Below are 24711 nucleotides of genomic sequence, written 5' to 3'. Positions count from 1 at the left end.
TTTAATAATGGAACACTAGTCACTAATAATGTTTACATACTGTTTTACTCATTTCATATGCATATAATGTATTTTAGTCAATGTCACTCCAACATTGCTCACCCTAATTTCTTAATTCCATTATTTTACTTTAAGATTTGTGTGTGTTGTGAATTGCTACATACTACTGCGCTGTTGGAGCTAGGAAAGCAAGCATTTTGCTACACCCGCGATAACATAAATATGTGTATGTGACCAATACGATTTGAAATGTAAACGTTAATGGGGTAGGGACGTCCCGTGGATTCCGGATAGCAAGGGCCCATGTAAATCTCAATCTCTGTGCAGAGCCCTCTGTGCACCACGAGGTGAAAGTCACAGCCTCTACGGAGTGTCTAGTGTGGTGGTGTGTAAGTGCAGCCTTATGTTTACTCTAATAGGGAGCCTTGAAACTGGGTCTTTGTCACAACATTATTTTCAAAGTGCACCATAAGGCCCTGGTCAAAAGTAGTGCCCTACGAAGAGAATATGGTTCCGTTTGGGATATTACCTTCTTAGTGAAGTGCCTCTGATACTCTGAGCAGATGTGTCCTCGGGTCTGGTCTGCGGTGTGGGCACCAGGCTGGTACTCGGTGGTGCAGGGCTCCTTCAGGCCGCTAGGGGGCTTCCTCTGCCCAGGGACGTAGCGATCAGGGCCCTGGTACCGGTCCTGGTACTCTGACACCCAGGCCCTCCTGGATGGATGGTGAAGCATATTAAAGTCTGTCATAAATCGGCCCTAACCTAGCTATGTTTTTTTTAGGGGGTAGATAATCTAGCTATGTTTTTTTAGGGGGTAGATAATTTAGCTATGTTTTTTTTAGGGGGTAGATAATCTAGCTATGTTTTTTTAGGGGGTAGATAATCTAGCTATGTAGATAATCTAGCTATGTTTTTTTAGGGGGTAGATAATCTAGCTATGTTTTTTTAGGGGGTAGATAATCTAGCTATGTTTTTTTAGGGGGTAGATAATCTAGCTATGTTGTTTTAGGGGGTAGATAATCTAGCTATGTTTTTTTAGGGGGTAGATAATCTAGCAATGTTTGCAGATCTGAAGGTCTGGAGGACAGGTATAAGCAGTAGCGGTGGAGCTGCTAAAATTCCAGAATACTCCCCAACTGGGTTTATTGTGACATCACTTTTACCTCTGGCTATTACAGACGCCAGACTATCTGATGGACATAACCTCTGCAGCACCACTTGACTGTTAATGGGTTGCTGGGTGAAGGGGATTGCTATGAATCACTGTATGTGTGAATCACTATGTAATCTGCCCTGTAGTAGTCTGCAGTAATTATCTATCGCAGTGAACAGATTGCAGGAGCTTGAGACAGATGCAAGAAAAATGGCATGAGGTGGAACGAGCTGGAAGAGACTGTCCTGAACAGAGTGCGAAGGAGAGGAGTCGTCCATGGCCTGTGCACCATGGCCTTAGGTAAGTAAGTATGAACAGATCCCTCCTTTCAATCCGTGTCGGTATGTGGATGTGATGTACTGTACCAGTTGAGTGTGGCCTCAGGCAGGATGCACTGCGGGCCTCTCAGTGTGGACGGGTTGTCCCAGTGTGTGTAACTCTGGCTGTAGGTGGTCACACCGTTGAATGGCAGCCCTACACACACGTGGATGAGAGTTATTATGAATAATCCCATATACAGCTTCATACTGCACCTACGTCACAAGTTTAACATGTTATTGCCAATGAGGTTTGGCCAACAGGCTCTCAACAAAGTAGGTGGCTCGGCCTGCATTAAAGCGTCTCAGAGTAGGGAGTGCTGATCTAGGATCAGGGTGGATGGTGGTAGCTCGGCCTGTATTAAAGCGTCTCAGAGTAGGGAGTGCTGATCTAGGATCAGGGTGGATGGTGGTAGCTCGGCCTGTATTAAAGCGTCTCAGAGTAGGGAGTGCTGATCTAGGATCAGGGTGGATGGTGTTGAGTATTATGTTTCCCCCTACTGGGTGGCTATGGGACCTACCTAGGTGCATGCAGGTTGTACATCCCAAATGGCACCCTATTTGCAATATAGTGCACTACTTTTGACCAAAGCCATATTCCCGATATAGTGCCTATAGGGTTCTGGTCAAAAGTAGTGCACTATATATATATATATATACACACACATTAGTGTTCTATTTGGGACATAAGGCTGGTGATAGAAAGCCTACCTAGGTGCATGAGGTTAGACTGGGTGGCTATGGGTATAGAACAGTGTTTAATATATTGTTATGTCTCTATAGGACCTACCTAGGCGCATGAGGTTAGACTGGGTGGCTATGGGTATAGAACAGTGTTTAATATACTGTTATGTCTCTGTAGGACCTACCTAGGCGCATGAGGTTAGACTGGGTGGCTATGGGTATAGAACAGTGTTTAATATATTGTTATGTCTCTATAGGACCTACCTAGGCGCATGAGGTTAGACTGGGTGGCTATGGGTATAGAACAGTGTTTAATATATTGTTATGTCTCTATAGGACCTACCTAGGCACATGAGGTTAGACTGGGTGGCTATGGGTATAGAACAGTGTTTCATATATTGTTATGTCTCTATAGGACCTACCTAGGTGCATGAGGTTAGACTGGGTGGCTATGGGTATAGAACAGTGTTTAATATACTGTTATGTCTCTGTAGGACCTACCTAGGTGCATGAGGTTAGACTGGGTGGCTATGGGTATAGAACAGTGTTTAATATATTGTTATGTCTCTATAGGACCTACCTAGGTGCATGAGGTTAGACTGGGTGGCTATGGGTATAGAACAGTGTTTAATATACTGTTATGTCTCTGTAGGACCTACCTAGGTGCATGAGGTTAGACTGGGTGGCTATGGGTATAGAACAGTGTTTAATATATTGTTATGTCTCTATAGGACCTACCTAGGTGCATGAGGTTAGACTGGGTGGCTATGCGCTGGTTGATCTGGCCTTCCAGCCTAGATGAGTGGGTCATGTCCCGACGGAACTGCTCCGCCCTTAACCGCTCCACCTGCAGCGGGAGCTCCCCATCACTTCCTGTGACAACAGGAACAGGTAGTACACGCACATATGTTATTGGTGCTGATCTATCATCTTGCACTAAAGGAAACAAAAGCGGATAAACTATATTATAAGGCCATTCAAAGCCTCAAATAAAAACATGTTGTCAATACAAAATGAACAGGGTATTCCCTCTCTCACCTTCTCCACTGCCGATGTGAGGCAGCTCCACCATGTCCTTGGGTGTCGTTGTGACCCCCAGTGCCGGGTCCCCTGTTGCATGTGTCCATGCCTCTTTCCTGGCAGGGCGGGACGGGAGGGAGTTATGGACTGAGGTTGAGGAGAGAGAGGGAGAGACCGACCTTCGTTCCCCAGAGTCGGAGCTCGAACGCTGTGGTGGTATCTGGCTCTGCCCCTTCTCTGGGGGAGCTGTCCTTTCCACTTGGATCTTACTGAAACTCTCACTGTCCAACGTAGCTGCCCTCACTGTTCTCCCCTTCTGTAGAGAGACACAGAGAGAGAGGGGAGATGGAGAGACAGAGAGAGGATGAGAGAGAGGGAGATGGAGAGAAGAGAGACAGAGAGAGAGGAGAGAGAGGGGAGATGGAGAGAAGAGAGATAGAGAGAGAGGATGAGAGAGAGGGGAGATGGAGAGAAGAGACACAGAGAGAGGGGATGAGAGAGAGGGGAGAGGGAGAGAAGAGAGACAGAGAGGGGAGAGAAGAGAGACAGAGAGGGGTGAGCGAGGGGGAGAGAAGAGAGACAGGGAGGGGTGAGAGAGAGGGAGAGAAGAGAGACAGAGAGAGAGGATGAGAGAGAGGGAGAGACAGAGAGAGAGGATGAGAGAGAGGGGAGATGGAGAGAAGAGAGACGGAGAGAGAGGGGAGATGGAGAGAAGAGAGAGAGGATGAGAGAGAGAGGAGATGGAGAGAAGAGAGACAGAGAGAGGGGAGATGGAGAGACAGAGAGAGGGTGAGAGGTGGAGAGAGAGGGGAGACGGAGAGAAGAGAGACAGAGAGAGAGGAGAGAGAGGGGAGATGGAGAGAAGAGAGACAGAGAGAGAGGATGAGAGAGTGGGGAGAGAAGAGAGACAGAGAGAGGGGATGAGAGAGAGGGGAGAGAAGAGAGACTGAGAGAGAGGGGAGAGAAGAGAGACAGAGAGGGGTGAGAGAGAGGGAGAGAAGAGAGACAGAGAGGGGTGAGAGAGAGGGAGAGAAGAGAGACAGAGAGAGAGGATGAGAGAGGGGAGAGGGAGAGAAGAGAGACAGAGAGAGAGGGAGAGAAGAGAGACAGAGGGGATGAGAGAGAGGGGGAGAAGAGAGACACAGAGAGAGAGGATGAGAGAGAGGGGAGATGGAGAGAAGAGAGACAGAGAGAGGTGGAGAGAGAGGGGAGAGAGCGAGGATGAGAGAGAGAGGGGAGAGGGAGAGACAGAGAGAGGGTGAGAGGTGGAGAGAGGTTGAGAGAGACAGAGAGGGAGGGAAGAGAGGGTGAGAGGTGGAGAGAGGAGGGGAGAGAGAGAGAGAGAGGTTTGAGACTGACTAAGATAAGATAATATCAATGAGGTGCAGAAAACCAACAAAGAGGTGAGAATATGTAGGCTATAAGAATATGTTGAAGGCTGGATGTATTGGGTGCAGATGACTGAACTGCTCACTTTTGTGTCTGTGACTGCCGGTATACAGAGGAAGAGGCATACAAAGGTATGTCAATTAGTATTGGTATGTTATGCAGATCACATGTACCATCCTCCTCCCTAACCTCTTCAATGAATATCCTATAGGCCTCTACATTATGGACAAGGTATGTGTATGAAAACCATTATCAAAACAGTTTTTTCATTCACATTCACCACAAAAACCAAGGTATGAATACTGTCGTGTGCATGTTTTGTTAATCATCTGTATAATGACTATTTGTTGGATTCACATACTTCACCCTCCCTACACCTCTGTTGAATATAACAGGAAACCTGTTCGATCACCATGCACTGCAAAATCATTCTGGCTGTGGATACGGAGAACATCAACACGCCAGAGGATATACCCATGTGACTTGGAGCTCTGCTGGGAGTTTACCTCAGATTGAGATGAGTGAATTCTGCTTTGCCACTAAAATCATAATCAACACTGACAATTAAAACATTGTGTTATTGTCATGCTGATGATTAATAATACATTAAAAAAATAGGGGGGGGGGGGGGTACACCAAAAGGTTATTTGAGTCTACTTTAAAAGGAGTTATTTGAAGAACCCTTTTAGAGGGTTCTTCAAAGAACTTGGGGTCCCCCACAGTTTCAATTTGAAGAATCCCTAAAGGATACTCCAGGAACCCTTTCCCTTTAGAGCGTATGGCATTAGTATACACGTGGAAAAGTGTTGGTGTGTGTGTGAGAGAGAGGGAGAGACAGAGCGAGTTAGTTGTACCTTCTGGTGTGTGGTGCAAGACGGCTCTGCATGCAGCCTGAACAGCCTGAGGTGCCGATCACTGGGGGGCTTGTAGTCAGCCCCATAGGTGCTTTGCTGCCCCACTCTGGCCTGAGGGCCCCGAGACTGGAGGAGAGAAGAGTGGAGAGATGGATGAACCCTCACCTTTAACCAACCAAGAGCATCAGTGAAAATGATTCATTCTAGTAAGCATTATGAGACAATCTCATTAATGACCTATTCTTACTAGTTGAATAGACTAGTGTTTATGTTATGAAAATGATCAAATATGGCAATGATAAACCCGTACTAGACCTACCTGAATTTGCCTTAAAGAGTGCATTAAATTGCTCTTGTTCCCTGATATTTAAGATGGTCATTCGTCAAGGATAAATCGGGGTCAACCCTAGCCTAACTAAAACAGGCTACGTGAGACAGTGGCTAAATGTGTGTTGGAAAACTCATAATAGTCTATGTTCCATAGAACGTTGGAACGTTTGAGTCAACATAATATACTTTTATCGATTCCTTAGTTACGCAGCGATATCCTAAATAGGGCGATGTCACAGCGTTCCAAAATAATCTGAGTCTTCGTAGCCGTTCTAAAAACATTGGTCATAAATGAAAGAACAATGAACAATACAAACATCGTAATAAAATCAACCATGAATGGGCGGTTTCACTTCCTTCAGTCTTCACAATACACGTCTTATTCACTGTATGGTTCTCTGTGTAGGCAATTGTTCATTGTATGACATCACAAGGGTTGGTCTTTGTCGATTCAGGTAGTTAGAGGAACGTGCATTAACGCCCTGGACCAGACGTAGTAGCCTGGGGCGGTGAGAAAGGTGTGGACGCGGTCATAATTTCACCGTAGGTTTAGCCTCTGACGTAACGAAAGAAAAGCACACCTACATTTGTCAGGGGGAAAGTTTGACGGTACTGAAATCACAAGTGTAGGATTAGGATACCGTAAACTAACATATATCACAGTCAAATCCAAGTTATTGGTTAAAGTTCAGTTGAATGCCGAGAGACGCTTTGAACATAATGGACACTCATGTGAAAGCAGGACAAGTTTACCTTCAACACAGAAATGTAGAAAAGGTAAGCACGTAACTTTATTTAGCTCACTTAATTGTACACATCCTGGTACCTTACCTATCTTGTTTTTGTGGAATGACAATAAAAGTCAATAGGAACATATTGTATTTATTTAGATTTTGAATGCAGCTTTATAACAGTCTTGTAATGTAAGTTTTTATTTAGTTTATTTCGAGTGTTTTGATATTGGCTATTGATGTTATCATGTAAACTGCCACCCCCTTGTTTACTCTATGTACTGTGTATGACAGCCATCTAATCCCTCTACCACTCCACTTGACATTTTAAAGTATATGATTGCAGTATACGAGGACATTTACTGTAGCCGAAATGTTGAAGTATTTTTTGCAGAGACAGGCTACGTTGGTAATGGTGTGTGTGTAAAGGTGTGAGGGGGGAACGGATCCTCACATGCGTGTCCAGACACAGTACTGCTCACAGTTTCCTCATGGCACATTCCAACGCAATTTGTCCCAAAAGGCACCCTATTCCCTTTTCAGTGCACTCCTTTTGACCAGGACTCACGGGATCTCTGGTCAAAACTAGTGCACTATGTAGGGGATAGGGTGCCATTTGGGATGTATATTTAAACATGGCTAGGCACACGTAAAACAACGCATGTACTGTACCTGAGCACACATACCTCATCTACCACTGCACCTTTATTTAAAAATAGGCAGATGTGCTGGAGAAGGTGTGGGGGGGGTGATATTCTGAGTCTGTCATTTGACTAATGTGTTGTGGGCGAAATGGGAAAACTAGATACTCACTTTTTTTAAAAATGATTTTTCTCACCCACAAATTTTTCTTCCATTCTCTTGGCCTTTCTCTTTTTCTCCCCATTATTTCTGTCTTCCCTCTCTCCCCTCATCCCCTTTCTTCCCTCCCTCCGCCCTCCCTCCAGAAGTGGAAGCAGCATTGGCTGACTCTCTACCCCTCCAGCCGCTGCGGTGTAGCCAGGCTAGAGCGCCAGGAAGTGGGGGGAGGAGAGCGGGCCGGTCCCTCTGGGGTCTGGAAGCACCAGGACAAAGTTAAGGAGAAGAGGGTGATCCGTCTGTCAGAGGTCAACCTTACTGCTGTACTTGTCTTCCTTACTGGCACTGACTTTGATTAGCTGCATTATTGAGGATTTTTTGTTTACTGGCACTGACTGTGATACAGTATGTGGTTGTCTTACCTAACTTAGTTGAATGCACTATAATTGGCTCAGGATATGGACAAGCCTAAGGCCCTGCGAGAGACTAGCGTCCTGTCTAGAGGGCGTACTTTTACATCAAACTGGCTCATGATACAGAAACAGGAGATAGGCCCCTGCTCCTATGAGCTGTTAGAGCTTGCACAAGCCTTACCCCCGATCTATCTCTTTAATGCTGAGTGCCAAGCAGAGACGCACCAAGTCACATTTTTTACAGTCTCAGGATAAGAGTGTCTGCTAATGGAGAAAATGTAAATGTAGGTGATCAGGGTCCTGAGGCTGCCCCCACACGCTGAGGCCTGCCCCAAAGACAACATGGCCGCCTTCTGTGTGGAGACCGACGGCAGGAGGTACGTCTTCGCAGCGGATAAGGACGACTGCGTGGAGTGGGTGGAGAGGATGTGTGACCTCACCTTCCAGGTGAGAATAGCCACTTCTGTTGTTGTCTTGTGACTGTTATGGATCAGTCTCAATTCAACATTTTGACAGTTACAGATCGAAGTAGAATCATACTTTATTAGCATTCAACAACGCTGAATTAGGAATTTGTCTCGGTATTGGTACAAGTCTAATAGCAAACGCCATTATTCACTGGTCTCTCTATCATTAAACTATTTTCATCACCAAACGGTTATTATATAGAGGATGTGTACACTCTTAGAAAATAGGTTGTAAAAGGGCTCTTCTGCTGACCCCATAGGAGAAACCGGTTTTGTTCCCTGTATAAACCTCTGTAGAAAGGGTTCTACATGGAAGCCAAAAGGGGTTCTCCTTTGGGGACAGCCGAAGAACCCTTTTAAGGTTCTAGATAGCACCTTTTTTTCTAAGAGTGTAGGTATCTGTGAGGACAGTTCTCTCTGTCTAATGTAAATACATGTCTTGTCTCCCAGGGAGGCTCCACTGGTCAGCAGCCCCAAATTCAGATGGAGGACAACCAGATCTACGTCTCCAGGGAGGAAGGTGAGAAGCACATCAGATATCCTAGTGGCCACACAAACTATAACGAACAGGCATTCTTCTGTCTGTTTATGTCTAATGGGCGTATGATTACTGCTGTATTGGAACAGGTTCTTCTTTTCAAAGATATTACTACGAACAAAGGAAAGATAAACACAAAATATAAAACAAGAAATAGAAATGAACACCGTCCATAGTGCTTCGGTCATGACCGCCACTCTCCCTCCTCTCTCCCCTCAGTTAGTGAGTTCAGGGTGGGTGTGAAGCAGACGGGTGTAGCGATGCGCTGCGGCCTCCAGGGGGAGTACTATTGGCTGCAAGTGGCCCAGGAGGGGCTGGTCCTTAAGGAGGCGGAGACCAGAAAGAGTTTGCAGGACTGGCCCTATCGGCTGATGCGACGCTATGGCAGAGACAAGGTCAGTGGAACCATGGAATTTAGAATCTCATTGAGCCATAGAATTAGATTCCTAATCTGTTACTAGTTTTAATCTAATGCTACTCACTAGTGTCTAATTTCAAGGCCGTCACAGTATGGTACTATGCTGCGCTACAAAGGCAAAACGCAGTAACTACATCATTTTTGGGACTGCAAATTCTGACTTCAAAGTCTTTTTCTCTCTAAAAAGACAGCAATTTCTGGTACTTCGTGATATGTTCTGATCAACTGGCTTGTTCTTGTGTCAGGAAACAAAATCCCACACTAATCAGATAATATACCTGGCCATTACAACACATCAAAGTTACTGTGTTTGGCCTTTTTAGGGCAGTGTGGGTCCAAAAAAAGGATGTGTCTAAGGATCATTGTAGGGTCATCAGTGTCCAATCAAGAAGGTTGCAGGTTATAATACGTTTGGTGCCCACATTCAGTTATGCAATTTTCCAGTGAACACCTGTGGGAATTTTCTCAAATCATTGTGTCCTCTTGGTTCTCCCACAGTTGACATTCAACATTGAGGCGGGCCGGCGCTGTGACTCTGGACCCGGAACCTTCACCTTTGAGACGTGCCAAGCTGACGTCATCTTCAGCCTCATCGAGACCGCCATACGGGAACAGAAGGCCGTCGCCGGGGACGAATGTGGGCAGGGCGACACTGTGGTTGCTAACCGTAGCCCTAATATGCCTCGTGCTCGTTCACCACTGCCCAAACTACCAGATAGCGCAACCATTTTGGAGGGCAGCTACAGTTTTAAACCAGTATTTTCAAATGCTATTGGCTCAGAGCAGTGTTTGTACTCACAGCCGCCTAATTTGATTGGCTCTGAGGAGTGTCCGTACTCTGAGCCAGCAGACAGTATTAAACCCAAAGCCCCCAGCCTCAACTCCTATCTGACGCCCCCAACAGCCTCCACCCTCACCCCCTCTAATCACTATGTCAACCGAACGGAACCAGTGTACGCCGACCCAGCAGACATCCTCTCACTCACACCCCCGAGATCTACACCACCACCACCCCCGCCCACTTCATCTTCCTGCTCTTATCACCACGACAACAAGCCAGAGCCGGTCTACTCCGAGGTGTACGACCGTGCGAGTCCTCTACCTGACAAGACTCAACAACAGAAACAGAGCCAGGACCAGCGGGGGCAGGAACCTGGCAAAGAGGAACCCATCTATAGTGAGCCTTGTGTGGGGACCCCAGCCAAGGGCCCCAACACTGACCCGTTCGCCCACCTTTACAGCCAGGTCTGCAAGCCAGGCTCTTCATCACCATCTTCATCATCCCCCTCTTCCTCACTGGCCTCCTCTTCCTCCTCATCATCATCGTCGTTGACCATTACCAGGACCTTGGCCACCAGGAGGCCCACTGCTGGACGCCAGTCACCAGAGGTCATCTATGAAAACATGGGGTTCATTTAGGATACTCTGCTGCTTCTGAAATGGCACCCTATTGCCCTTTAAGGTGCACTACTTCTGATCAGCGCCCATAAGGATATATTCAGACCAATACACACATTCACTCATTTCACAATGTTATTGTCTACTTACTTTATTTATTGAACTTGTTTTCACATACAGAATCATTGTTTTTTCTTATGATGTAATAACTTTTGTATAACGTGTTATGAATATCAATATTGCACACCAGTGTAATGAACATGGGAGAGGGAGAAAAGAGCCACAGAGATCTTCCCGAAGTCTGTCAGTGGTCGATGTAAATGTTTTGAAACAGTGTTAGCCGCCGCCTCCTCCCCAACAGAAACCAATGACTTCCGCGCAGTCTCACATCCTTTTCCTCATTTACTTTGTTTTACTGATGTGATTCAATAAAACAATAATGGGTGTGTATCCAGTAACTCTCCTTCCACTATTTGTTTTGTGCATTGATCATTTAATTATTATTATTTTTTAAATTGTGCCCCTCAATAAATTAGACTACTGTTCATTTCAATGCTGTTTACATGGGAATATGTGAACATTGATTTTGGTTGTGGTTTAGTGAGATTTGAACGCTTCCTGGTTTAACACCCTGTAATAGTTATATTACATACTGTACTGTACCTGACCTGGAGGCTATAAGTAGCCTATTATACCGTGTTAGAAATAGCACCAAATCGGACACCGAATAGGTAGGTGAGAATAAAAAAATACGCCGTATTTTGATACACTTGAACCGTACTTTTTTGTTTTCTTGGTTTCTGTAGGCGCTTCGTTCCCCCCTGTCATCCACTTTTGATAGAACGCCCCGAGCGTTTTAATGATGAGTAACTGACGCGCGGTCATCAACGGACATTCTTCCTGATGTCACTTCTCAACATGCGGACCACCTGTTTTATGACCGTGATCTTGTGGCTCACAACTGGTTCATCTCGTTGTCAAACACCAATTCCCAATGTTCACGGAGGTGAGTACAGTACAGTTGGACAAACGGCCTCTCTCTCTCTACATACAAAATGTATAGCAATTCCTAATGGATACGGTAACGTTATGGAGGCTCCAATCTAATTAGTCATAGCAATGCAAATGATGTTGCCTAGCAAACAAGTACATTTGTAAGAAGTCTATTATCAGCACCCAGTGTGGTTTTGGTAGGCTAATTTATTCATCTGGGAGTGGAGATGGTTAATTACTTAATCCAACATTTAACCAGATGGGAAGGTTTGAGGCATGGTCGAGAAATGCCCATTAAACAACACCTTTAAAATGACTGAAGACAGGCGTGTCATTTCACTGCTGTTTTCACTAAGTACCTGGAATAATGCAGAGTGAGTATAGACTGGGGTTACAGTGTTATCCTAGTTTTGCCTGCTTTCATGGCTAGATAGGCCTAGGCTATAGGTCTTAGATTGTAATACAGAGAATGTGGAGGATTAAGATGCCCCACTCTTTGTGGTGTGTGTGTCTGTGTGTTAACACAAATGCAACAAGGAGCAGTTTACCAGACACATATTAAGCCTATGTCACAGACGAAATAGCAAACGCAAAGGAGAGTTTAGCCCCAAAATTGTCTACCTAAATCAGCATTGAGTGACTGGTGAGTAGGGGTTTATTTATTACGCTGATTCTGTTGCAAAACATTTCTTAAACGGAATGAAATGGGGAGGGACCTAACTGAATTTGTCCAATAGAAACCATTTTTTGTTGTTTGGACTAATTATTGCACCCCAGCTCTGGGTAGCAGCCGACAGACCACAAGAGTGTTTCTCAGTAGAGGAAGTGACACAATTACTGATGCTTAGATATGGTTCCCTAAAAGTCCCTGTAAGTCAGTCTCATCCTTCGCACATTCACTCAAAGGTCAAAGGCAAATAAATGGGGTGGAGGAGGGGAGTCTATATATTACGGAGCCCTGGTCCAAAGTAGTGCACTGTAGGAAATAGCCATTTGGGGCACATCCCTAATGTTATGTCCTGTTCTCCTCAGGGTTAGGTGCAGTTCTGGGGGTGTCCAACGCCAGCGTCCTCCTGCAAGATCCCAGCTCTGAGACACTCTACCTGGGAGCCAGAGGCTCCATCCTGGCCCTGCACACCTCCAACCTCACCTGGAAACACCCATCAGTGAGAGAGAAAGGGAGGGAGAGACAGAGATGGGGGAGGGGGAGGGACAGGGACATAAGAGGACGGAGGGAGGGACAGGGAGATAAGAGGGCGGAGGAAGGGGGGGACAGGGAGATAAGAGGGCAGAGGAAGGGAGGGACAGGGAGATAAGAGAGCGCAGGGAGGGACAGGGTGATAAGAGGGCGGAGGGAGGGAGGGACAGGGAGATAAGAGAGCGGAGGGAGGGAGGGACAGGGACATAAGAGGACGGAGGGAGGGAGGGACAGGGAGATAAGAGAGCGGAGGGAGGGACAGGGAGATAAGAGGGCTGAGGGAGGGAGGGACAGGGAGATGGGAGGGAGGGAAGGAGGGACAGAGAGATAAGACGGCGGAGGGAGGGACAGGGAGATACAAGTGGAGAGGGAGGGACAGGGAGATAAAAGTGGAGAGGGAGGGTCAGGGAGATAAGAGGGCGGAGGGAGGGATGGACAGGGAGATAAGAGGGGGAGGGACAGGGAGATGGGAGAGCGGAGGGAGGGATGGACAGGGAGATAAGAGGGGAGAGGGAGGGTCAGGGAGATAAGAGGGGGAGGGACAGGGAGATGGGAGAGCGGAGGGAGGGATGGACAGGGAGATAAAAGTGGAGAGGGAGGGTCAGGGAGATAAAAGTGGAGAGGGAGGGTCAGGGAGATAAGAGGGCGGAGGGAGGGATGGACAGGGAGATAAGAGGGGGAGGGACAGGGAGATGGGAGAGCGGAGGGAGGGATGGACAGGGAGATAAGAGGGGGAGGGACAGGGAGATGGGAGGGAGGGAAGGAAGGAGGGACAGAGAGATAAAAGGGCAGAGGGAGGGACAGGGAGATAAGAGGGCGGAGGGAGGGACAGGGAGATAAGTGGGCGGAGGGAGGGACAGGGAGATGAGGGAGGGTCAGGGAGATAAGAGGGGAGAGGGAGGGTCAGGGTGATAAGAGGGCGGAGAGAGGGATGGACAGAGAGATAAGAGGGGGAGGGAGATGGGAGAGTGGAGGGAGGGATGGACAGGGAGATAAGAGGGGGAGGGACAGGGAGATGGGAGGGAGGGAAGGAAGGAGGGACAGAGAGATAAAAGGGCAGAGGGAGGGACAGGGAGATAAGAGGGTAGAGGAAGGGACAGGGAGATGGGAGGGACAGAAAGATGGGAGGGGGGAGACTTCTTCAGTTGACTGTCTGTGTGTGCACGGTTATCTGTGCATATTTCCACTCTTGATCTTAGCTAACTGGCAGTGAAACGAGTGTGTATTTGTTTCGGTGTTTTCATGATGGGAGTATTCATGACCACAAAACCATAGAAAAACCTACGTCTTACCTGGGACAAACACACTATGCCAGACATTGATTAAACCTAGTCCTGGACAACTTTCTCAATAGAGATTCTCCACTGACACTGCTTTTTAGTCCAGTACTGGGCTTAACCTGATGTTTAACTGTGTGATGTAACTGTATGATGTTTAACTGTGTGATGTAACTGTATGATGTTTAACTGTGTGATGTAACTGTATGCGTTTGTGTGTTCTCTCTTTGACTTCCGTCTCTGCAGATTAAGTGGGAGGCAACAGAAGAGGAGAGGAAGTCCTGTATGGGGAAAGGCAAGAGAGGGGTGAGCAACGTGGGGTGCTCTTGATCTGTGTGTGTGTGTGTGTGTGTGTGTGGTAAGAGATGGCAGTGGCGGCTGGTGGGAGGAGCTATAGAAGGACAGGCTCATTGTAATTGCTGGAATGCAATAGATGGAACGGAGTCAGACGTGGTTTCCATATGTTTGATTTGTTTGATAACATTCCATTCCAGCCATTACAATGAGCTTGTCCTCCTATAGCTCCTCCCACCGTCCTCGCTGCTCTGTAGTGTATCTACGTGGTTAAAGGTGTCGGTGAGATGCCATGCTTCACACCCATCACCTTTGCCTTTTGTCATACTCATCTATGTCATGATGTATGATACCGTTACCATAACGACTGCTTTACTGACTCTTCAGCTTCCTGTCAACAACACATCACATCCTGTATGTTTGGCTTTCAGATGACTTTTCACTTTGTATCTGGTCATCTTCAAAGACTGATAAACAGAAGCATGACTTACCTTAAATAGTCAGGGAGTTAGAGTTCTTCACTACCGTTTATTCAATGGGAGTAATATGAAAACCAACCTTGGCCTGTATACATTGTGTTCCTGGCACCTGAGTTGAGAAACCCTGCATTGTACTTCTGATTATAACCATATTTTATTGATCTGTTTAGAGCCAGGTTCTCCTGATCTAGGATCATGCTATCTACCCCAAATCCTAACCTTAGCCATTATGGTGAGGAATGTAAACTGACCTGAGATCTGTGTCTAGAGGCAACTTTATCCTGCTCTTTTATGGCCCTGTGGTAAGAAGGAGTTGTCAAACATGCTTCGGCCTAGCTTAAACTAAAAGGCAATCAGGGACTTGAAAATCCACAAAATATTCCTTATCCCAGGGCACTTTAACTGTTTCAGCATATCAAATCAAATCAAAATTATTTATATAGCCCTTCTTACATCAGCTGATATCTCAAAGTGCTGTACAGAAACCCAGCCTAAAACCCCAAACAGCAAGCAATGCAGGTGTAGAAGCACAGTGGCTAGGAAAACTCCCTAGAAAGGCCAAAACCAAGAATGAAACCTAGAGAGGCTATGAGGGGTGGCCAGTCCTCTTCTGGCTGTGCCGGGTGGAGATTATAACAGAACATGGCCAAGATGTTCAAATGTTCATAATTAACCAGCATGGTCAAATAATAATAATCACATTAGTTGTCGAGGGTGCAGCAAGTCAGCACCTCAGGAGTATTTGTCAGTTGGCTTTTCATAGCCGATCATTAAGAGTATCTCTTCCGCTCCTGCTGTCTCTAGAGAGTTGAAACAGCAGGTCTCTGCCACAGGTAGCACGTCCAGTGAACAGGTCAGGATTCCATAGCCGCAGGCAGAACAGTTGAACCTGGAGCAGCAGCACGGCCAGGGTGGACTGGGTACAGCAAGGAGTCATCATGCCAGGTAGTCCTGAGGCATGGTCCTAGGGCTCAGGTCCTCCTAGAGAGAGAAAGAAAGAGAGAATTAGAGAGAGCATACTTAAATTCACACAGGACACCGGATAAGACAGGAGAAGTACTCCAGATATAACAGACTGACCCTAGCCCCCCGACACATAAACTACTGCAGCATAAATACTGGAGGCTGAGACAGGAGGGGTCAGGAGACACTGTGGCCCCATCCGATGATACCCCCGGACAGGGCCAAACAGGCAGGATATAACCCCACCCACTTTGCCAAAGCACAGCTCCCACACCACTAGAGGGATATCTTCAACCACCAACTTACCATCCTGAGACAAGGCCGAGTATAGCCCACAAAGATCTCCGCCACGGCACAACCCAAGGGGGGGCGCCAACCCAGACAGGAAGATCACATCAGTGACTCAACCAACTCAAGTGATGCACCCCTCCTAGGGACGGCATGGAAGAGCACCAGTAAGTCAGTGACTCAGGCTCTGTAATAGGGTTTGAGGCAGAGAATCCCAGTGGAGAGAGGGGAACCGACCAGCCAGAGACAGCAAGGGTGGTTCTTTGCTCCATAGATTGTAAAGAATTAGAGATACAAACAGGCTTACGTTTTCCCCATCTGGTAATCTTAAATGGCACCCTAGTCCCCTATTCAGTGCACCACTTTTGACCAGGGCCTATAGGGGAGAATAGGATGCTGTTTGAGACATGTTTCTTTGTCTCCCTCTACAGGATGACTGTTATAACTACATCTGTCTGCTGGAGGTTCTGAAGGATGGAAGGATCTACGTCTGTGGCTCCTACGCCTACAATCCCAAGTGTGCTTTCATAGTCAGTCACGTTCTCTCTCCTCTCTCTTCTCATACTCTACACCTATATTATCATTATTATTATTATACTCTACTCCTATATTATTATGATACTCTACACCTATATTATTATTATACTCTACACCTATAATATTATTATACTCTACACCTATATTATTATTATACCCTACACCTATATTATTATTATTATACTCTACACCTATATTATCATTATTATTATTATACTCTACACCTATATTTTCATTATTATTATGATACTCTACACCTATATTATTTTTATTATTATTACATCCTATACCTATAATATTATTATGATACTCTACACCTATATTATTATTATACTCTACACCTATATTATTATGATACTCTACACCTATATTATTATTATTATACCCTACACCTATATTATTATTATTATTATTATGATACTCTACACCTATATTATTTTTATTATTATTACATCCTATACCTATAATATTATTATGATACTCTACACCTATATTATTATTATTATTATTATGATACTCTACACCTATATTATTTTTATTATTATTACATTCTATACCTATAATATTATTATGATACTCTACACCTATATTATTTTGATACTCTACACCTATATTATTTTTTATTATTATTACATCCTATACCTATAATATTATTATGATACTCTACACCTATATTATTATGATACTCTACACCTATATTATTATTATACCCTACACCTATATTATTATGATACTCTACACCTATATTATTATGATACTCTATTCCTATATTATTATTATACCCTACACCTATATTATTATTATTATACCCTACACCTATAATATTATTATACTCTACACCTATATTATTATTATACTCTACACCTATATTATTATTATACCCTACACCTATATTATTATTATTATACTCTACACATATATTATTATGATACTCTACACCTATATTATTATTATTATTATTATACACCCATATTATTATTATTATACTCTACACCTATAATATTATTATGATACTCTACACCTATATTATCATTATTATTATTATACTCTACACCTATATTATTATGATACTCTACACCTATATTATTATTATACTCTACACCTATATTATTATTATACCCTACACCTATATTATTATTATACTCTACACATATATTATTATGATACTCTACACCTATATTATTATTATTATTATTATACACCCATATTATTATTATTATACTCTACACCTATAATATTATTATGATACTCTACACCTATATTATTATTATTATACCCTACACCTATATTATTATGATACTCTACACCTATATTATTATTATACCCTACACCTATATTATTATTATACTCTACACCTATATTATTATGATACTCTACACCTATATTATTATTATTATTATTATACACCCATATTATTATTATTATACTCTACACCTATAATATTATTATGATACTCTACACCTATAATATTATTATGATACTCTACACCTATATTATTATTATTATACCCTAAACCTATATTATTATGATACTCTACACCTATATTATTATGATACTCTACACCTATATTATTATGATACTCTACACCTATATTATTATTATACCCTACACCTATATTATTATGATACTCTACACCTATATTATTATGATACTCTACACCTATATTATTATTATACCCTACACCTATATTATTATTATACTCTACACCTATATTATTATGATACTCTACACCTATATTATTATTATTATTATTATACACCCATATTATTATTATTATACTCTACACCTATAATATTATTATGATACTCTACACCTATAATATTATTATGATACTCTACACCTATATTATTATTATTATACCCTACACCTATATTATTATGATACTCTACACCTATATTATTATTATACTCTACACCTATATTATTATTATACTCTACACCTATATTATTGTTATTATTATGATACACCTGCTAGATGCTCGTTAACTGTTGTGGTGAAAGACATGTTATTCATTCAGTTCATGTTTTTAATTGATAGGCTTACACACATGATGTTCACGTCACAGGAGGCGGGACCTTAATTGGGGAGACCAGGCTCGTGGTAATGGCTGGAGCGGAATCAGTGGAACCAAATCAAATACATCAAACATATGGTCTCCATGTGTTTGATGCCGTTCCATTGTCTCCGTTCCAGGCATTACTATGAGCCGTCCTCCCCTCAGCAGCCTCCACTGGTTCACATACACTACTAAATATAGACTGTGTGTGTGTTCAGGACCCAGTGACGTTTGTCCTAGTGAAGGAAGGTGGTGACAAAGTGAAGATGGAGAATGGGAAGGGGAAGTGTCCTTATGATCCCAGACAACCTCACTCTGCTGTTACTGCAGGTTAGACACACACTCTGCTGTTACTGCAGGTTAGACACACACACTGCTGTTACTGTAGGTTAGACACACACACTGCTGTTACTGTAGGTTAGACACACACACTGCTGTTACTGCAGGTTAGACACACACACTGCTGTTACTGCAGGTTAGACACACACACTGCTGTTACTGTAGGTTAGACACACACTGCTGTTACTGCAGGTTAGACACACACACTGCTGTTACTGTAGGTTAGACACACACACTGCTGTTACTGTAGGTTAGACACACACACTGCTGTTACTGTAGGTTAGACACACACACTGCTGTTACTGTAGGTTAGACACACACTCTGCTGTTACTGCAGGTTAGACACACACACTGCTTTTACTGCAGGTTAGACACACACTCTGCTGTTACTGCAGGTTAGACACACACACTGCTGTTACTGTAGGTTAGACACACACACTGCTGTTACTGTAGGTTAGACACACACACTGCTGTTACTGCAGGTTAGACACACACACTGCTGTTACTGCAGGTTAGACACACACTCTGCTGTTACTGTAGGTTAGACACACACACTGCTGTTACTGTAGGTTAGACACACACACTGCTGTTACTGTAGGTTAGACACACACACTGCTGTTACTGTAGGTTAGACACACACACTGCTGTTACTGCAGGTTAGACACACACTCTGCTGTTACTGCAGGTTAGACACACACACTGCTGTTACTGTAGGTTAGACACACACTGCTGTTACTGCAGGTTAGACACACACACTGCTGTTACTGTAGGTTAGACACACACACTGCTGTTACTGCAGGTTAGACACACACACTGCTGTTACTGCAGGTTAGACACACACACTGCTGTTACTGTAGGTTAGACACACACACTGCTGTTACTGTAGGTTAGACACACACACTGCTGTTACTGTAGGTTAGACACACACTCTGCTGTTACTGCAGGTTAGACACTCACACTGCTGTTACTGCAGGTTAGACACACACACTGCTGTTACTGTAGGTTAGACACACACTCTGCTTTTACTGCAGGTTAGACACACACACTGCTGTTACTGTAGGTTAGACACACACTCTGCTGTTACTGTAGGTTAGACACACACACTGCTGTTACTGCAGGTTAGACACACACTGCTGTTACTGCAGGTTAGACACACACACTGCTGTTACTGTAGGTTAGACACTCACACTCACTAACACGCTCACACTCTATCACATCCTGTCTATGTGTGTACTGTAGATGGAGTGCTGTACACCGCCTCCCCTTCTAACTTCCTGGGCACGATGTTTGACATCACCAGGGCAACAGGTCAAGAGGTGCACGTACATCAGTCCATCAACTGGCTCAGTGGTGAGACCCATCTGTCAATCACACACACTCCCAATGCATGTTGGGAAAGATGATAAAATACTTCTACTGTCCAAACTTCTGTAACACCAAACAACAACAGAATGTGTCCAATGAAGAGTTTAACTCAGGATGTGGTTTAGCAGTGTGGTGTTACTTACCTAATGAGTTCTCTTTGATGATGGTCTATATCTTTAACCATCCACGTGTTTTATGCCAGTAAAGTCATACCGTATAAAATAAACATCACCACAGCTCTGATGGAAACAGGATGTTTTGGTACAGTTTTATAAATGCCAACAGATAACTTGTCCGTTGGACATGGTGGGATCTTTTTGTGGCGGTAGAATGAAGGATGTGAGAAGTGGAGATGGAAAGGTCTTTATATGCTCGTATTGATGTAACAACCATCATAAGTAAACTGGGAGTCATGGTTGTGTGGTCCTCCCACTACGACTCGGGAAGTCATGCAGTTTATTAGGCTACAGATGAAATAACTGAAAGTGCAAGGTGATTTTGACGCTCTTTTCCAATAAATATCGAGGGTCTTATTCTGGTGACGTGATGATCGATGCTTGACTGCAGTTTGACAAATACAAATATTCTTGCTCTTATCGATAGTAATCTCATCATGTAGACTAGTGTTGCCACACTGTATCTGTGAGCTGTTGGCTAGAACGCTCGTGTCAAGACCAGAATATGCACATTTGCTACTTAACCTAACCTGAGATATAACTATCGGTACAGTTGAAAATGGAAACACATTGAACTTTACATTTTTATTCGGTACATGAAAACTTAAGCGAAAAATAATGTTTTGTGTGTCTACATCATCACACATTGATTTTTATCTGCAAAAAGACAGTTTAGTGGAAACACCACTGATGAGAAAATGTGCAAGTTTGTCTGGGGCTACAAGGAAAATGTGAACCGTCGGGGGTGTTGAGGACTGGAGCTGGGAAGCACGACACACAATATGTCATTAATATGTCCTTCTCTGATGAGTCCAGATCCAGAGTTTGTGAGTTCGGCCCTGGTCAGGGAGAGTCCTGGAGATGATGATAAAATCTACTTCTTCTTCACGGAGAACGCCTTAGAGTACGACCTTTACACCAAGGTCAGGGTGACACGGTTGGCCAGAGTCTGCAAGGTGAGATACATCTCTCTCTGTCTGTCTGTCTCTCTTTCCTCTCTTTCTCTCTCTCTCCCTCTATTTAGCTCATGTGTGCTTTGACTCGTGCTCTCTCTCCATCCTTCTCATCCCCCTCTCCCCCATCCCTTTCCCTATCTGCCAGGGAGACGTGGGGGGCTCTAAGACCCTGCAGAAGCGCTGGACCAGTTTCCTGAAGGCTCAGCTGGTGTGTCAGGACCGGGACAGTGGCCAGCACTACACCGTCCTGACCCACGCCTACCCCCTGGAACACCGCCTGGGAGACCCCAGCAGCACACACTTCTACACCCTCTTCACCTCCCAGGGGTAAGGGGGGGGGGGTGGAGATGGGGAGAGAGGGAGGTAGAGATGGGAAATGGGGTGGAGAGTGAATGAGAGAGAGGACAGATTGCGAGGGAAAGAGAGAGGAGAATCACTAAAATATGAATATTATGTTAGTGACTCATACAGACGGCATTACTGCAATGAACATGTTAATGTGTGTGTTTAGGAAAGGAGAGCGCGTGTCAGCAGTGTGTGTGTACAGCCTGGCTGACATCACCAAGGTGTTTGCGACGGGAGGCTTCAGAGATATGAAGAGGAACTGTGTGAACAGTGGCAGCTCTGAGTCTGTACCCGACCCCCGACCTGGACAGGTATTCACCAGACTCACCTGGGTTGTATTTATTAGGGCATGCAATAGAAAACATTTTAAAAACGTTTTGCAACGGATAGCGAAAATTAGTGCTTCTTTCGAAAATGAGTGTTTCTTTGTTATTGGACGGATCAAGGTAGTCATTTTCCATTTTAGGGTTATTATCATACAGTGTCCTAGTATGTCCATCATCGTCATAACCCGCTGAACTGTTCTCTGTTCCCCCTCAGTGTATCAACCATGTCCTGAGAGCCCGGGGTTACAACTCCTCCTTCGACATGCCCGACCGCGTGCTGCAGTTTGCCAAGGAACATCCTCTGTTGACGAACACTGTGGACGCAGCGCCCCTCCTGGTGAGGAGGGGAACCACATACACCAGGATCACAGCCACCAACATCTCCAACAGTGATGCTGCCCTACTACATCTGGGAACAGGTGAGAGAGAAAAACATCAAGTAATCGATAGACCAGGCAGTTAATTGACTATGCTGAACATATCAGAAAATGCTCTCATTTTGTGGTTGATGATGTTCTGTGGTGTGAATTGATGTGTGTTTTCACACAGATCAGGGGGAGTTACACAGTGTGTCTATTGTTGGTCGTACTGCTACTCTGCTGCAGGAGATCCCTCTGACAACCTCAGTAGAGCCCGTCAACAACATCCTCATACACCAGGTATCAGACACACACACACACGCGCGCGCACACACGCACACACACACGCACGCGCACACACGCACACACACACACACACACACACACACTCAGACACACTCAGACAGACACACAGACATCTTTAACCCTTTGCTCCCTCCCAGGGCCATGTGGTGGTGGGCTCCCCCTCCTCTCTGTCCCTTGTGCCAGTAGAGGGGTGCAGGGTGTACTCCAGCTGTCAGGTGTGTGCCCGGGCAGCAGGACTAGGTTGTGCGTGGGACGTCAACACGAGAGCCTGTGTTGCGGAGTGAGTCTACATAGCATTCTCTTTGTGGGGGTTTGAGTCTCTTTCTCTCTCTCTCTTTCTCTCTCTCTCTCTGAATTCAATTCAAGGGCTTTATCGGCATGGGAAACATATGTTAAGGCCCTCCTTGGTAGGCCTCTCTCTCTGTCTCTATTTCTGTCTCTGTCTCTCTGTCTGTCTCTCACTCTCTATGTCTGTCTCTGTCTCCCACTCTCTGTCAATTCAATTTCAATTTAAGGGGCTTTATTGGCATAGGATACATATGTTTACATTGCCAAAGGAAGTCAAATAGATAATAAACAAAAGTGAAATAAACAATAAAAAGTTTACATTTAACAGAACACTCCAAAAGAATAAAGACATTTTAAGTGTCATAATATGTCTAAATATACACTGTTGTAATGATGTGCAAAAAGGGAAATAAATCAACATAAATATAGGTTGTTTCTCTCTGTCTCTCCCTCTCCCTCCCTCCTGCTGTCCAGAACATTGCTTTATCTTCCTTCCTTTCAAACGAGTTGTTTCACTGTCACCCTCACATCTCACCGTCTCTCGTTGCTCTTCCTCTGTTCTCAGCTCTCCAGTGCAGAGGGAGTCAGAGGACCCTTTGAAGGTGTGTGGCACTGGAGAGGGTGAGTACGAACACTATTCCACTATTAAACAGGTTGATTGGAATTGTAGTGCTAGAGGCGCACTACAGACCCTTGTTTGATTCCAGGCTGTATCACAACCGGCCGTGATTGGGAGTCCCATAGTCCCACATTTGACCCAGCATCGTCTGGTTTAGGGTCTGGCCGGGGTAGGCCGTTATTGTCAATAAGAATTTGTTCTTAACTGACTTGTATAGTTAAATAAAGGTTAAAAAATATATATATAATAATTATATAATATAATTATATCAGTTATATTCCATTATTACCCATGCATAAGGTTCTTATAGCACATCTAGTCCACTATTAAACATGCATAAGGTTCTTATATCACATCTAGTCCACTATTAAACATGTTTAAGGCCCTTATATAACATATATTCCACTATTAAACATGCATAAGGTTCTTATATCACATCTATTCCACTATTAAACATGCATACAGCCCTCATACCACATCTATTCCACTATTAAACATGCATACAGCCCTCATACCACATCTATTCCACTATTAAACATGAATACAGCCCTCATACCACATCTATTCCACCATTAAACATGCATACAGCCCTCATACCACATCTATTCCACTATTAAACATGCATACAGCCCTCATATCACATCTATTCCACTATTAAACATGCATACAGCTCTCATACCACATATATTCCACTATTAAACATGCATACAGCCCTCATACCACATCTATTCCACTATTAAACATGCATACAGCCCTCATATCACATATATTCCACTATTAAACATGCATACAGCCCTCATACCACATCTATTCCACTATTAAACATGCATACAGCCCTCATATCACATCTATTCCACTATTAAATATGCATACAGCCCTCATACCACATCTATTCCACTATTAAACATGCATACAGCCCTCATACCACATCTATTCCACTATTAAACATGTATACAGCCCTCATACCACATCTATTCCACTATTAAACATGCATACAGCCCTCATACCACATCTATTCCACTATTAAACATGCATAC

The 24711-nt window shown here is 44.2% G+C and overlaps 2 protein-coding genes across 2 annotated transcripts; both read left to right on the top strand.

The window, feature by feature from the left end:
• Positions 1-6387: 6387 nt before the first annotated feature.
• Positions 6388-10531, top strand: LOC139374109 (docking protein 1-like). The gene is made up of 6 exons (XM_071115104.1): positions 6388-6524; positions 7426-7584; positions 7978-8136; positions 8607-8676; positions 8914-9089; positions 9611-10531. The coding sequence occupies exons 1-6, from the start codon at positions 6444-6446 to the stop codon at positions 10529-10531; spliced, it is 1566 nt and encodes a 521-aa protein (XP_070971205.1). The 5' UTR covers positions 6388-6443.
• Positions 10532-11164: 633 nt separating this feature from the next.
• On the top strand, positions 11165-23051 carry LOC139375529 (semaphorin-4F-like). Its single transcript, XM_071117358.1, has 13 exons — positions 11165-11241; positions 11317-11516; positions 12536-12669; positions 14225-14284; positions 16434-16532; positions 18814-18925; positions 20174-20284; positions 21292-21431; positions 21577-21758; positions 21943-22087; positions 22317-22521; positions 22652-22761; positions 22905-23051. Exons 2-13 carry the CDS (start codon positions 11414-11416, stop codon positions 23049-23051), a joined length of 1548 nt encoding a protein of 515 aa, XP_070973459.1. The 5' UTR covers positions 11165-11241; positions 11317-11413.
• The last annotated feature ends 1660 nt before the right edge of the window (positions 23052-24711 follow it).

Source organism: Oncorhynchus clarkii, chromosome 19, assembly GCF_045791955.1.
Source record: "Oncorhynchus clarkii lewisi isolate Uvic-CL-2024 chromosome 19, UVic_Ocla_1.0, whole genome shotgun sequence".
NCBI lineage: Eukaryota > Metazoa > Chordata > Actinopteri > Salmoniformes > Salmonidae > Oncorhynchus > Oncorhynchus clarkii.
The sequence above is the reverse complement of the archived record's forward strand: the minus strand, read 5'-3'. Positions and strand labels throughout refer to the sequence as shown.

Coding starts and splice junctions, on each gene's coding strand:
- LOC139375529 (XM_071117358.1), top strand. CDS start 11,414: ATGTCACTTCTCAACATGCGGACCACCTGTTTTATGACCGTGATCTTG. Junction 11,517..12,535: donor AATTCCCAATGTTCACGGAG/GTGAGTACAGTA, acceptor TGTTCTCCTCAG/GGTTAGGTGCAGTTCTGGGG. Junction 22,762..22,904: donor ACAACATCCTCATACACCAG/GTATCAGACACA, acceptor GCTCCCTCCCAG/GGCCATGTGGTGGTGGGCTC.
- LOC139374109 (XM_071115104.1), top strand. CDS start 6,444: ATGCCGAGAGACGCTTTGAACATAATGGACACTCATGTGAAAGCAGGA. Junction 8,137..8,606: donor TGTGTGACCTCACCTTCCAG/GTGAGAATAGCC, acceptor CTTGTCTCCCAG/GGAGGCTCCACTGGTCAGCA. Junction 9,090..9,610: donor GACGCTATGGCAGAGACAAG/GTCAGTGGAACC, acceptor GTTCTCCCACAG/TTGACATTCAACATTGAGGC.